This window comes from Cavia porcellus, unplaced genomic scaffold, assembly GCF_034190915.1.
Source record: "Cavia porcellus strain 051 isolate PalLab524CR breed Dunkin Hartley unplaced genomic scaffold, mCavPor4.1 scaffold_40, whole genome shotgun sequence".
In the NCBI taxonomy this organism is placed as follows: Eukaryota; Metazoa; Chordata; class Mammalia; order Rodentia; family Caviidae; genus Cavia; species Cavia porcellus.
In genome coordinates, this window is record NW_026947523.1 from 9,788,161 (window position 1) to 9,801,306 (window position 13,146).

Consider the following 13,146-nt stretch of genomic DNA (forward strand, 5'->3'; position numbering starts at 1 on the left):
CCAGCTGCCCCTGCCTCCACAGTAGGAAGCTGAGCTCCTGCTCCTGCTGTGTAGCCTGGGGTGGACAAGGCAGGAGCCGTGGAGACCAAGTCAAGCCAGTAGCAGTGCCCAGCACACAGGAGGTGCTCAAGACAATTTCTTAAACGAAGCAACGCAGGCTTGCTGCCCCCATGGGTCATGGGACCTTCACCGCCTTCTCTGCCCAGCCCTTTGCCAGATGCACATCTCCCCACCTGAGGCAGAGGTTAGGGGTCCTCGATTTTCCTCTAAGCAACAGGTCTCTTTCTTCCCTGGCCTAATCACCGCAACCCTATGCCTGCCTGTGGCCCAAACCCAGGCCAGGCCAGGGATATGGGCCTGGGCAGCAGTAGGGAGGCTGGGGGGGCCTGGGCGGGGTGGAGGAGCCCTGGGTGCTGGGGATGAAGGCATCGCTGGAGGCTCCACCTTCTGCCCTTCCCTCCCCCTCTCCCCTCCCCTCCCCCTCCTTCCTTCCCCAGCCCTCCGCAGCAGCTCAGTCGCTCAGTCAGTCTCAGGCTGTCCGGCCAGGGTGGTTGGTGGTGAGGATTCAGGCTCCGTCCCAACGAGGCCGTGGCCTGAGGCTCAGGGCCCCCCAGCCCCTCCCTCCCAGCCCAGCAGCGTCACCCCCCAGCCCCGAGCTGGACCGCACACCTTGGGACACGGTTTTCCACTTCCTAAGGACGAGCCCCAGACTGGAGGAGAGGTCGGAGGAGGTGAGTGCGGCCAGGCCTGGGCCCCCCGCTTGGGGTGGGAGAGGCTGACACCTCGCGCCACGCACGCGAGCCCCCAGCCCGGCTCCCCTCGACTCCACGGGGTGGGTGGAAGGGAGGAAAGAGAGGTGAGAGAAAAGGTGGGAAATTCCAGGGGCCAGGATTACAGCTGAATAAAGGGTCCGTTTTTCTTCCTTTCCATCAACAAACCTCCACCCAAAAGGAGGTTTATTAAAAAAAAAAAAAAAAAAAAAAAAAAAAAATCCCACCTACACCCGGAGACGGTTGGGACTGGGGTGGGAGGCCGCGGAGGGAGGCGGGACGCGCCCACCCGGGGCTGGCATGTGCGAGGCCCGGGCCGACAGCGCAGCGCGGGCAGGGAGGCCGCCACCTCGGGCGGGACCGCGACCCGGCGCCCTCGGGCCGCGCGCAGCGCGCCCATCGCGCCTCCTTCCTCCCGTCCAGGTGGGCGTTGGGCTCTTTGCGAGGACCCCGGCGGCGGGCCCGGGGGAGGCGGCCGAGGCGGCGGCCGGGGACGACATGGCCGAGGAGCAGGACCTGTCGGAGGTGGAGCTGAGCCCCGTGGGCTCCGAGGAGCCCCGCTGCCTGTCCCCGGGGAGCGCGCCCCCGCTGGGGCCCGACGGCGGCGGCGGCGGCGGCGGAGGCTCGGGCCTGCGGGCCAGCCCGGGGCCCGGCGAGCTGGGCAAGGTCAAGAAGGAGCAGCAGGACGGCGAGGCGGACGACGACAAGTTCCCGGTGTGCATCCGCGAGGCCGTCAGCCAGGTGCTCAGCGGCTACGACTGGACGCTGGTGCCCATGCCCGTGCGCGTCAACGGCGCCAGCAAGAGCAAGCCGCACGTGAAGCGGCCCATGAACGCCTTCATGGTGTGGGCGCAGGCGGCGCGCAGGAAGCTGGCCGACCAGTACCCGCACCTGCACAACGCCGAGCTCAGCAAGACGCTGGGCAAGCTCTGGAGGTGAGCACCCCGCGCCGCCGCACCTCGGGCTCGGCCACCCTGCCCTCGGGGGATTGGTCCCCGGGGAGGACCAGGTCGGGCACCGCGCCCGCCCATCTGCATAAGTGGACTTGGGGTTCCCTGGCTGCGCGTCCCCCGAACTCAGCCCTCCAGCGGCCTGGGCCCAGGCTCCCCGCGGGAGGGCGCCCCCTCGCGGCTGGAATTCTGCTCTCGGTGGTGGGTCGCGGGGCCACAGCGCGCCAGGGGCCTACTGGCTGTGCCACTTTTGCGCCCGCCTGTTCGCGCCAGGGCCCAGGGCGATATGGTGGAGACGCTCTGGAAAGAACCCAAGGCCTGGCTGGAGATGCTGGGAAACTGAGGCAGACAGATGGAGACCTGAGGGGAGCTTCAAGGAACCCAGAGGGGTTTGGGTTGGGAGTACAACTGTCCGCCCTGGCCCTGCAGGGTCTCCTCTTCAGGCGGAGTCTTCAGGGCCTTCCCCATCCACCCTCCTTGGGCTGAGGGCTTCTTCGTTCCCAGCAGAAAGGACGCACAGGAAGAGGGCTCCCCTACCACCCTGGCCCAGAACCTCCAAGCTGTTCTCCACGTCTTCCCCCCTCTCCCCGTTGGGCGCCATCTTCTTCCCAGGCCCCACCCAGTGTTGAGCAACCTCTTCCCCCAGCTCTGGGCTGGAGGGGAGCAGCCCACCAAGAGGAAGCCTAGGTCCCTTTCCTACCGGGGTCTAGAGTCCCAGGCTGCCCAGCGGCCCCAGCTTCTGGGGAAACAGCCCCTAGGGAGGAGGTCTCCATGCTGACTGGAGCTTGGGCTCGCCCTCTGGGGAGGTGTGGATGGGGCACTCCCGTCCTGGCCCCAAAAGTTCCAGGACAGCTGCCTCAGAGATCCCGGGTTCCAACAGATGCCAGCCTGCAGAGGTCACCTGATCCCCTCTAGACTGGCCCAGAAAGGCACGGCAAAGGTCACATAGAAGTTGGCGGAGCCAGGGCCAGAGCCCAGTCTCCCACTCCATAGTTAGAGGTCTTCTGTACTTGTCATGGTGACAGTCGGGGGTCACTCTTCACTGTAAGCAGTGGCCAGCAGATGGTGAGGGTGGGGGCAGAGAAGGGCAGGAGCAAGGCATGGCTAGGTTTGAGGAAGTCTGGGGTCCATCCCAGGAACCTGCTCCTTCCTACCCCTCCATCACTGGCCCAGGTGGAGATGGGGTCCACAAGCCAAAGGCTGGAAGGACCAGGAGGGTCCTCAAGAGACCAAGAGAAGTGCCCCCCACCCTGGCCTGCCCTTGCCACGCTCTTGTGAAGCCCTGTCACCTAAGTCCTGGTTCCCTGACTGTGCGGCCCAGAGAGGCTGCCCAGGAGCAGAGGTGGTGGCCAGCTGCTTTGTCCAGGGTCCCTCTAGATGGGTGGGGTGCAGACAGCCCTCCCCCAGACCAGTGTCTTGGAGGCTGTGGGACAAAGAAGAGCAAAAAAGAACCAGACAACCAGGAGGAGGGGCCATGACCAGAAAGAGGAAGCAAGGGTGGACCCCGACTCTCTACTGCCCCCCACCCCAGCTGAGGGTTTAGGACGGGCCCCTCTGTTGTGCATGTCCCAGTGCCCTCACCCCAGAACCATGGATTTGGGACCAATTCGGGAGGACTTGCTCCTGGCCACCACTCAGGGGTGTCCAAAGGGCTGCTCCTGGCCAGTGCAGTCCACAGAGCAGGGTGCGAGTGACAGGACAGTGGCAAGGGCCCAAGGCTGTGCCAACAGGTGATGGCTAGCTGGGCTCAGGTGGGGTCTCCGAGACTCTGGGACATGGGCTGCCTGGCCAGTCACTCCAGGGGCTTCTCCTGACCCTGAGCCATCGGGAAGGCAGGGAAGGTGGGTTCTAAAACTGCACTCAGGCCAGCGGCCTGGGGGGGTGCCACGTGCAGCTGGGGCCAGGGCACTGCAGTGAGCACCACCAGGCACCCTGACCTGTGGTGCCACCCAGGAGGAGCATTGATGCCAATCCCACGGGTGGTGGGGGTTGGCACCGCCTGGAAAGCAGCGCCAGCGCCAAGAAACTGGACAGAGGTTGCAGGCTGGAGCCTTCCCCATGTGGTAGCCCTCAGCCAGACCTCTGCCCCCAGTCAGGCCCCCAGGTCCCGCCCCAGGTAGTCATTGCATGCCACCAGCCTGACAGGAAGGCACGTGTGGCCAGCCAGTGTCCCTGTGGGAGCCTCCCTTTGGGGTTTCCAGTTTGGGTGGAGAACCAGTTCCCCTCTCCCATTCTGAACTGGACCCAGAAGAAAGAGAGCAAATGAGAACCGTATTGGGGTGTCTCGGTGGGGGGGGGGCGCATTGCCAGGGGGTGCTGGTGGGAGCAGGGTTCACTGCGAGGCCAGGTTTTCGTGGAATGGGGTGAGGGGAGCAGAGTACATGCAGCTGGGGTTGGGGCGTTGCCGCTGCAGCTGGTGGCTGGTGCTAGAGCTGGGGCTGCTCTGGGCCCTGAGCTAGGTTCCTGTTAGGGCCTCGGCACGACTGAAAACTAGCTGGAGAGCTGGAATCTGCCCTCCTCTGTGGCCCCCAATGCACGTGTGTGAACACACAGACCTCCCCGCCGCCACCACTCTCTTGCTGATTGCTGGTCACCAGCTGGGCAGGGGCCCCGGAAGGGTCGGGGTCAGAAAGCCAGCTTAGGGTCACCAGCCACCCCAGCATGGGGCTGCACCGTGCTCTGCGGTGTTCCCCAGGACAGGTGCCTGCATTGGGCCCCTGACTCCCCGCCCCGCTTTGGGTCTCCATCATGGCCACTGGAGGTGGACACACTCCCTGCTGGCGTCTTGCTCTGCTCGATGGCCCCTTGGAGAAAGCTGGGTGGGGGCGGAGGGCAGGCAGGCAGGCTAAGCTGCAGAGGAATGCCGGGCTGGCGAGGAGGTGCCTGGTATGATGACTGACCTCTCCCGGTCCCGTCCAAGCTGGACCGCCTCTGCCGCCTGGGAAAGAGAGCCGCTGGGCACAGAGGTGGGGCAGCTGGAGAATGCCCCCTCCCCCCGAGGACTGGGCTGCTGTCACAGGGCACTGCTGGGCTCTGTACCCAAGTTGGAGAGTCCAGGAATCTGCAAGAGACCCTCTTCCCCTGTGTGACCCTCCAAACCTGGCCTGAGGCTGGGGTCCCGGGAGCAGAGCCACCACCCTCCTTCTGTGTGCTCAGCTCAGGGACTGTCCCAGGCCTGGGAAGAGACTCGGGCTTGCTCTGGCTTTTGTCACACCCTGAAGAGACTGCAGGAGACAGTGCCCCCATGATGAGAAGCGCTCAGACCCACCCCCACTCAGGCACAGAATTGGGGTTCTGGATTCAGGGGCCGCTCCTAGGTCTTCCAGCCCAGCTGCACTAGAACAGCACCTGTTCTCGGGGCCCCACACCCCAGTGAAGTAGACATTATCATCCTCATTTTATAGGTGAAGAAACTCAGGCTCAGAGAAGTAACTTGCTCACGGTCACACACACAGCTAGTAAGTAGCAGAGACGGGCTCGCTCCCCAGCAGCTGCTTCTCTGCTTGCATACCTCCAGCCCCAGGGAGCTCACCCCCTAAGAGGCAGCTAGTCCCACTTGCAGACAGCTTTGGTAAGGAGACCGTTCTTCCTTTCCTTGACCTTGTATCTTCCCCTTGTAACTTCTGTGTCCACTTCTAAACCCATCTCGGGGGCCTGACTCGGGGGAGATTTGGAGGCAGAGAACCCGGCCCCCCGAGGTGCATATCTTCTTCCATCCATAGCACAGGGTGCAGCTCCCACTGGCCCTCTGTCCATCTGGGGTCCTTTGGGGCCTCCTGGCTTGCAGGGCTGACACTCAATGGGAGGCCAGTGGGGTGCTCCGGCACTCACGCCACTGTGCTGCCCTCCCGCCACCTCCCCAGGCTGCTGAACGAGAGTGACAAGCGGCCCTTCATTGAGGAGGCCGAGCGGCTCCGCATGCAACACAAGAAGGACCATCCGGACTACAAGTACCAGCCCCGGCGGCGGAAGAACGGGAAGGCCGCCCAGGGGGAGGCCGAGTGCCCGGGCGCGGAGGCCGAGCAAGGCGGGGCCGCCGCCATCCAGGCACACTACAAGAGCGCCCACCTGGACCACCGGCACCCGGAAGAGGGCTCCCCCATGTCTGACGGGAACCCTGAGCACCCCTCAGGTGAGTGCTGCCGGGCTGTGGAAGGCAGAGCTGGCGTGGGGGAGGCTGGGCAGTGGCGAGGAAAAGGGCTCTGGGGAGGCCTTGCTGGGCACCACCATTGCCCCAGCTGGGATATGGGGACACAGAAGGAGCTCAGTGGGGACTCTGGTATGGGGGAGGTGGCCGGGCCAGATGGCACAGACCAGGGCTGCTGGAGAGGGCGCTGATACTGGGTGAAGACAGCCAGGTCAGGAAGCCGTGGAGGCTACGGGCTGAGCAGTGTGGCAGCCGTACAAGGAAGTAGGTGCACAGGGTGACAGAAATGGGAGACCAAATGGAGAAGGGAAAACCACTGCCTTGCCCACCTCCTGCCCTGATGGGGCCATGCATGTGACGCTGAGCGTGTGTCACAGATGCTCAGACACAATATACCTTTTTTAATGCTCGTTAATGATAATCTGAGCTGACATTAGTTGAGCACCTACTGTGTGCCAGGCACTGTGCCTGTGGCCTCTGTGCCCTGAGTTCCTGCAGTCCTCCAGGGAGACCTGAGCAGTGCAGGTCACGGTCACCTTACAGGGGAGGAAACAAAAGAGGAATCTGCTGTGCAGCTGAGGCCAGACGTCAGGCAGTTGGGCTCTGGGGCCTCCGTGTGACCTATGCTCCCTCGCTTGTGTGCTTGACGCACAGAAAATGCCATGCATGGGTCTGGTGTGCCAGAAGTGCTTGGGGCACTGCCCAGAAGACACGATGGGCCCTACTTTGTCAGGCACTTTGGAGTCACAAGGGGCACCTCCAAGAGGACCCCACAGTCTCCAGGAAGGAGCAGGGACAAAAGCAAGTAGGAGAAACAAGCCCAGGAGAAGCCTTAGCTGGAGGGGGTGTCCTCTGGGGGGAGCCATCCACCGGTCCGCCTGGTCAGATGACTGCCAAAAACCACTGAGTCCCTGCTGCAGGCAAGGAAGGCTTCCAGGGGGCAGCGTCTGTCTGCTTGGTCTGTCCTCTATCTTACTGCTAAGGAAATTGCTTAAGAGAAGCTAGGGGTGGTGGCCCATGCCTGTGTTCCCAGTACTCTGGGAGGCTGAGGCAGGAAGATGGAAAGTTCAAACTCGGCCTGGGCAACTTAGCGACTTAGTGAGACCCTGTCTCCGAGTTGAAAGAAAAATTCAGGGCAGGACTCAGTACCGCTTCTGGTCGGGTGGAGGAAACACAGTCTGCCCCACAGGGCTCCTAGGCTACAGGACTCTGGACAGTACCTCAGGGGATGCCCCCTATTGCCTTGGCTGGCCTCCCCCCCCCCTTCAAAGGTGGAGGGACACACGCGCACATATGCACACTCGCGTGCACTCACGGGACCTGGGCCGTGTGCAGAAGCCCCACCACTGGGTGTGACACCGTGGCTGTGGACTTTTTCTCCTCCTTCAAGCTCCCTCCAGGCTCTTCCTCAGGGAGCCTTCCCCACAGCACCAGGGCAGGAGGAAGCTGTCTCCGCTGATCTCCCGAGTCCTTCATGTGCCCCCTCTGGGCAAGGGTGGGTCTCTGAACCCTCCGGGCTATGAGCTTTTGGGGACAGAGCTGCAATGTATTTGTATCCAGAGCACCCGGAACAGTGCCTGACTCGGAGTAGTGCCCCCAGGTGAATCTGCACAGGGGATCTCAGGGCCCTCCTGAGCAGCTCAAGGGCCAGTACGGCAGCACAGGCCAGTGTTACGGAGCTGGACATGGGTCAGCGGGGGTGAGCAGAGGGCAGGATGAAGTGGAGGATGGGATTGGAGGGGACATGGCATCATCTGGGGAAGCAGGCACAGGGAGATGGACAGTCCAGAGCGCAGAGGGCAGAGGAGGCTCAGTGGCAAGAGCAGAGACTGCAGCCAAGGCACAGGCCCTCGGGTCATACTCCCCAGGGTCAGTGGCTGCAGGACAGCAGGAGCAGGAAGGATGGGGCAACTGGCAGCTGACAGGAGGCAGGACCCATCCCTAAGCTCTGGGAGAGTCAGCCGGAGACCAGTAGGTAAATACCAGCCACAGAAGACAGATAGAAAGCAGAAGGGAAAAAGAAGCGGCCAGCTTGCTGAGAACAGACAAACCCTCCAAAGTGGGCAGGCCTCGGCTCCCCGGCTTCCCGGCGTGCACCTCCTGACTGTCTCCCCTTGCTCTTCTCTGTCTCCCTCCACCCAGGCCAGAGCCATGGCCCACCCACCCCTCCAACCACCCCAAAGACAGAGCTGCAGGCGGGCAAGGCAGACTCCAAGCGGGATGGGCGCTCCCTGGGGGAGGGCGGGAAGCCTCACATCGACTTCGGCAACATGGACATCGGTGAGATCAGCCACGAGGTCATGTCCAACATGGAGACCTTTGATGTGGCCGAGCTGGACCAATACCTGCCACCCAACGGGCACCCGGGCCATGTGGGTAGCTACTCAGCAGCCGGCTACGGGCTGGGCAGCGCCCTGGCTGTGGCCAGTGGACACTCCGCCTGGATCTCCAAGCCGCCGGGCGTGGCTCTGCCCACAGTCTCGCCACCTGGCGTGGATACCAAAGCCCAGGTGAAGACAGAGACCGCAGGCCCGCAGGGGCCTCCGCACTACACCGACCAGCCGTCCACCTCACAGATCGCCTACACGTCCCTCAGTCTGCCGCACTATGGCTCCGCCTTCCCCTCCATCTCCCGCCCCCAGTTTGACTACTCTGACCATCAGCCCTCGGGACCCTATTACGGCCACTCGAGCCAGGCCTCTGGCCTCTACTCGGCCTTTTCCTACATGGGGCCCTCGCAGCGGCCCCTCTACACGGCCATCTCTGACCCCAGCCCCTCAGGGCCCCAATCCCACAGCCCCACACACTGGGAGCAGCCAGTATATACGACGCTGTCCCGGCCTTAAAGGGAGTCCTGTCACCACCTGCCCCGTCCCCCAGCCTGTGTGTCCTGTCCCTTGCCCATCCGTCTTGGCCTGACGGTGGCGGGGGAGGAGGCTGCAGAGGCTGACGGCAGAGGGGCAGCTTTCCGCCAGCCCCCTGCCCTGATGACCCACTGCCCCATCCGAGCTCTGGAGGCCCGGCCCCGGCTGACAGCTGGGCGGAGGAGGAGAAGGAGGGTGACAGCTACCCCTACCCTAGAGGATGAGGGCTGCCCTCCCCCAGAGATGACCCTCTATCCCAGGACCTAGGAAGGACCGCCTGCCCTGCCAGAGGGAAGTAACGTCCAGGTTCGGGTGGGCATCAGAGGCCTTGCCACCCCTCTTGGCCCCCCATGGAGAGCATGGGTCTGGTGGGCCCCAGTGCCTAAGAGCTATGGGTAGGAACTTGCATCAGAGCCCAGAGCTGCCTGTGTTGCTCAGGCTGGGGACAGCTCTGAGCAATCCCATGGGAGGGGTCCAAGCCCCTCAAGGCCCCCTCCCCTCCCGGATGCAGACAGAAACTGGCACACAGGCCTCCAGCCCCAGTTCTGCGCCAATAACCTCATTGTCTGTCTAACCGAAGTGAGCCCCTGGGCCTCCCCGTCCTCACCCCCTAGACCTTAAGGCACCCCAGCTGAGGAGGCAGGGGCTCCAGGAAAGGATTCAGAGAGTCTATGCAGCCTTTCCCTTGGGGCTCCAGGTCAGCGTCCCCTTTCCTCACTCGACTCTACCGGGGCAGCCTCCCTGCTCCAGAACTGGCCCAGGTCCTCGGCTCCAGGAGGAGACGCAGGGCCCCGGCGCCCAGGCTGCGGGCAGCGGCTGAAGACACTGAGATCCTGCCATGTACATCCCACCCTCGCCCCCACCCCTCGCCGCCCTGTGGTATCCGAATAAAGTATGTAGCTGTTATCTGCCCCCACGCTCCTGCTCTCCTGTGCCCCACCGTCCGCATGTAACCATGACTGTGCCCCTTATTTATCTCAGTAGTCCCCTCGCCCCTCCCTCTCCTAGCTGCTCCAGCCCTGTTAACTCTGCATTACGCATCCAAGTAATAAAATTAAAGGTTCCGGTTACCTGTGTGGTGGGCCTGGCCTGGCCTGTCTCTTGGTGTCTGTCCCAGCCCTGTGCTTCCTCAGACGGTTTCTGGAAGTAGCCAGGAGGGTACAAAGACGAGATGGCCCCAGGGTCTGTCTGTCTCCCAGGGAAGGGTGTGGGGACAGAGCAGGGGTGCCTCACGTGGGACTAAAGGACTAAAGCTTCCCGGCCCTCAATGCCCCTCCACACCCCCAGGAAGGTGGAATCTGCAAAAGATTCCAGGGACAGATGTTAGAAACTGCCCGCAGTTGTCAAGCCTGGTCCCTTAAATGTGTGCTGGGCGCATGCCTGTAATCTCAGCAAGCAAGAGGCCGAAGCAGGACATTTAAGGCCAGCCTAGGCCTCACAGCAAGACCATCTTTTAAAAAAAAACAAAAAACATGTGCTGTGCAAATGGACTGTTGCCACATGCTTCTACTTGCTCCTCCCCCGTGTGTGTGCGCGTGCGTGTGTGCACAGGTACACACACCCTGGCCCATGCCGGGCCTATCTAAGCTTCCCCAACTCAACCTGAACAGGTCTAAAGCAGGGATGCGGTATGTGCAGTGTCGCCCCTCAGTACGCACTCCCTGAGAGCTGTGTCCTCAGCAGGGGCCTGGAACCAGCCCACCTTGCCAGTGTGTAACCCAGGACAGGCAACCTCCCTCCCCTGCGGTACTGACGGGCAGCTCAGATGGCTGGAAACTCTCATGGCAATCAGGAGGGCGGTCACGCACTGTGTGCTAGCGGGTCAAGGAGCCCTGTGCACCGTGTCTGTCACTCAGGACTCGGGGGGCATGTTCCAGCCTTATTTCCAATTTCTGAGGTTGGATCTCAGAAGCACTGGCTTCAGAGTCTACACCCAGCTCTGAGGCCAAGGCTGGCACTCAAACACCCTCCTCTCCACCTGCACCAGCCTCTACTTCCGCTTCCACTGTGAAGCTTAAAATCTGCTCCTGCAGACTGCACACCTCTGTGGTCCCCAGCGCCCTATCGCCTGGTCAGGACCAGGGCAGGATGGACACTGGTAACTAACTCAGTCCCCCTGGGGTGGTGGGATCCCTTCACCTGGAAGCTGCATCCAGCATCGTCCTCAGGCCAACTCCCGAAAGCTGCTGACTCTAGGCAGCTTGGTGACTGGAAGCTCTTTCACTGTCTGCTGTGAGGTCTGAGCACCTAAACTGTATTTAAGCTGCCTATGGTGCTCTCCTCTCTTATTCTGACCACTGACAGACTGTCTGATTGAAGTTGACCCATTTACCTAACTATATGAAATCTTGGAACCTAGCTCTCCTCTACAATTTTATGGATTTTTTAAAATTCCTAATTGAGCCAATAATAAAGGTCAAAAGAAGAGGGACAGGGCCCTGCGTGTTATCACTAAGTAGCTCTCCCCATCCATTCTCTTCTCTGTACCCTTCGGGGCAGGCTAGGAAGTTCACAAAGTACCTCATGACACCACCATCAAACCCCACTTCTCCATGCATCATGGCCACCCAGAGACTGCCCTGCAACTCACCAAAATTAGAGTCCCTGATCTGTGGCATTCTCTACACCCACAAAACCAGAAACCACTGGGGAAAAGAGAAGCTGATGCAATGCTGAGGCCTCTCAGGACCACGCCAGCTCTGGGTCTCCACCTGATCATCTCGGTGCTGTCAAACATGAAATAACCTGTCCTAGAATTCCGACCTGGACCGGTCAGTGCTGACCTTGTATGCTCCTAAATTGCACCTCTCACTTCCTCTCATTGAAAGTCAGGACACCTGTCCACTTCCGGTCTGTTCACAGCTCCTGCTCTCAGGGCACTGTGATTGACATAGAGTTGGCAGGGTAGAGGGACAGGTGGCATCCAGGTGAAACTAGCACCTGTGGGACCCTGTGACATGGAGGTGAAATGGGTCCAGAGAGGACAAACGACCGTGGAGAGGTCAGCAGACGGGGCTGTGTCTCCCCTTAGATAACAGCTCTGGGTGAGTGTGGGCCTCAGTGCCGGGGCGGCTCCACTTGCAAAAAGGAGCAGCAGGTGCTCCTGGAAGGGACTGCGGAGCCCAGGTCCAAACTTAAGGGAATGCAGAGCCGAGTGGTAGCAGGTGACCTCATATTCAAGAGGGCAGGCCCAGCTGGGCAGCTGAGTCAGGGGCCCCCAAGGAGGAGCACAAGGGGAAAGAGGAGGTGAGCGCCAACACACCCCTTCCTCCCTTTTCCTTACACCCCATCCCCTAAGGGTTAACCCCCCTCCTCTCCAGCCCAAGCCCCATCTCCCTTTAATCACATCTGATACTGAGCGGCCCAGCAGGGAACAAAGAGACCATTTAGAGAAATGGGGCCGAGAAAGTGACCCCCGCACTCTGGGGCGGCTGCCTGGATGCCAGCACAAAGGCGGCGTTTCAGAGCTGAAATTTCAGCACCCAACTTGATTAAAGGATTCCACAGGCTCGGAGGAGGGTGGCAGGGGTGCGAAGTCCACCCTCCCTGGGTTAACCCTTCTCCGAAGCAGCCAGCACCCGCCCACCTTTGGGCCACTCATCCTTCCTGCCTCATCCGGGTGCCATCCCAGAGGGCACTGCCTCCTGCAGGCCAGGCAAGCCCGGCTCCTCCTCCCCCTTGCCAGGGAGCTGGCAGCGGATGGAGGTCAGGTTGGCATATTTGGGAGCCAATCTTCCCTTCCATCTAAGCTGGTGTCCACATACACCCTCTCCCTGTCCCCAGGAGAGGGAGGAGCCAGTGTGAGTGTCCTCCTTTAGCAGGGTGAAGAGAAGCCCCAGGCAGAGGAGGGGAGCTCCTGGGCTGAACTTGGGCTGTGCCAGCTCAGCCCAGGCCTGAGGACCACAGGAGAACAAAGACACTGTACAGGGCCAGGAAGGAGAGGGCACAGGTGTGCTGGGCCAGAGACAGGCCACGGAGGGCAGCGTGTGGCAGTGGCCTGAGAAGTGGGCCAGGCCCAGGGCTGAGCAGGTGCTCCGTCCTGCTCCAGCTGCTGCCTGGGCTGTGCTGGGGAGGGTGGGAGATCACTGCACCCCCGCGCTTCCTGCTGGGGCGCTGCTCCTGAAAGGGGATCCGAGCCCTCGATAAGGCTCGAGGCAGGTCCTTAGGAAACAATGGGTGGCTTGATGAGACCTGCTCTGTGATACTCCTGAGAAGGGAGAAGCCCCTGTAGCCAGTCCCCACTGGAAAGGAAATTGGGGGTTTCCGTGGCAACCAGCTCCCTGGGCACAAAGACCCGTCTGTCTGCTGGGAAGGCAGCTGAGGTGTCTCCCCTGCAGCAGCCTTTGCTCTGGGGAAGGGGACTCGGAGGGAGGGATGTGGAGACCCATGGGGGCCAAGGGCCCGGGCGCTTCTTA

The 13,146-nt window shown here is 61.8% G+C and overlaps 1 protein-coding gene across 1 annotated transcript; it reads left to right on the top strand.

Annotated features, from left to right (window-relative positions):
- Positions 1-516: 516 nt before the first annotated feature.
- Positions 517-9,801, top strand: Sox10 (SRY-box transcription factor 10). The gene is made up of 4 exons (XM_003470485.5): positions 517-731; positions 1,194-1,705; positions 5,584-5,852; positions 8,010-9,801. The coding sequence occupies exons 2-4, from the start codon at positions 1,269-1,271 to the stop codon at positions 8,711-8,713; spliced, it is 1,410 nt and encodes a 469-aa protein (XP_003470533.3). The 5' UTR covers positions 517-731; positions 1,194-1,268; the 3' UTR covers positions 8,714-9,801.
- The last annotated feature ends 3,345 nt before the right edge of the window (positions 9,802-13,146 follow it).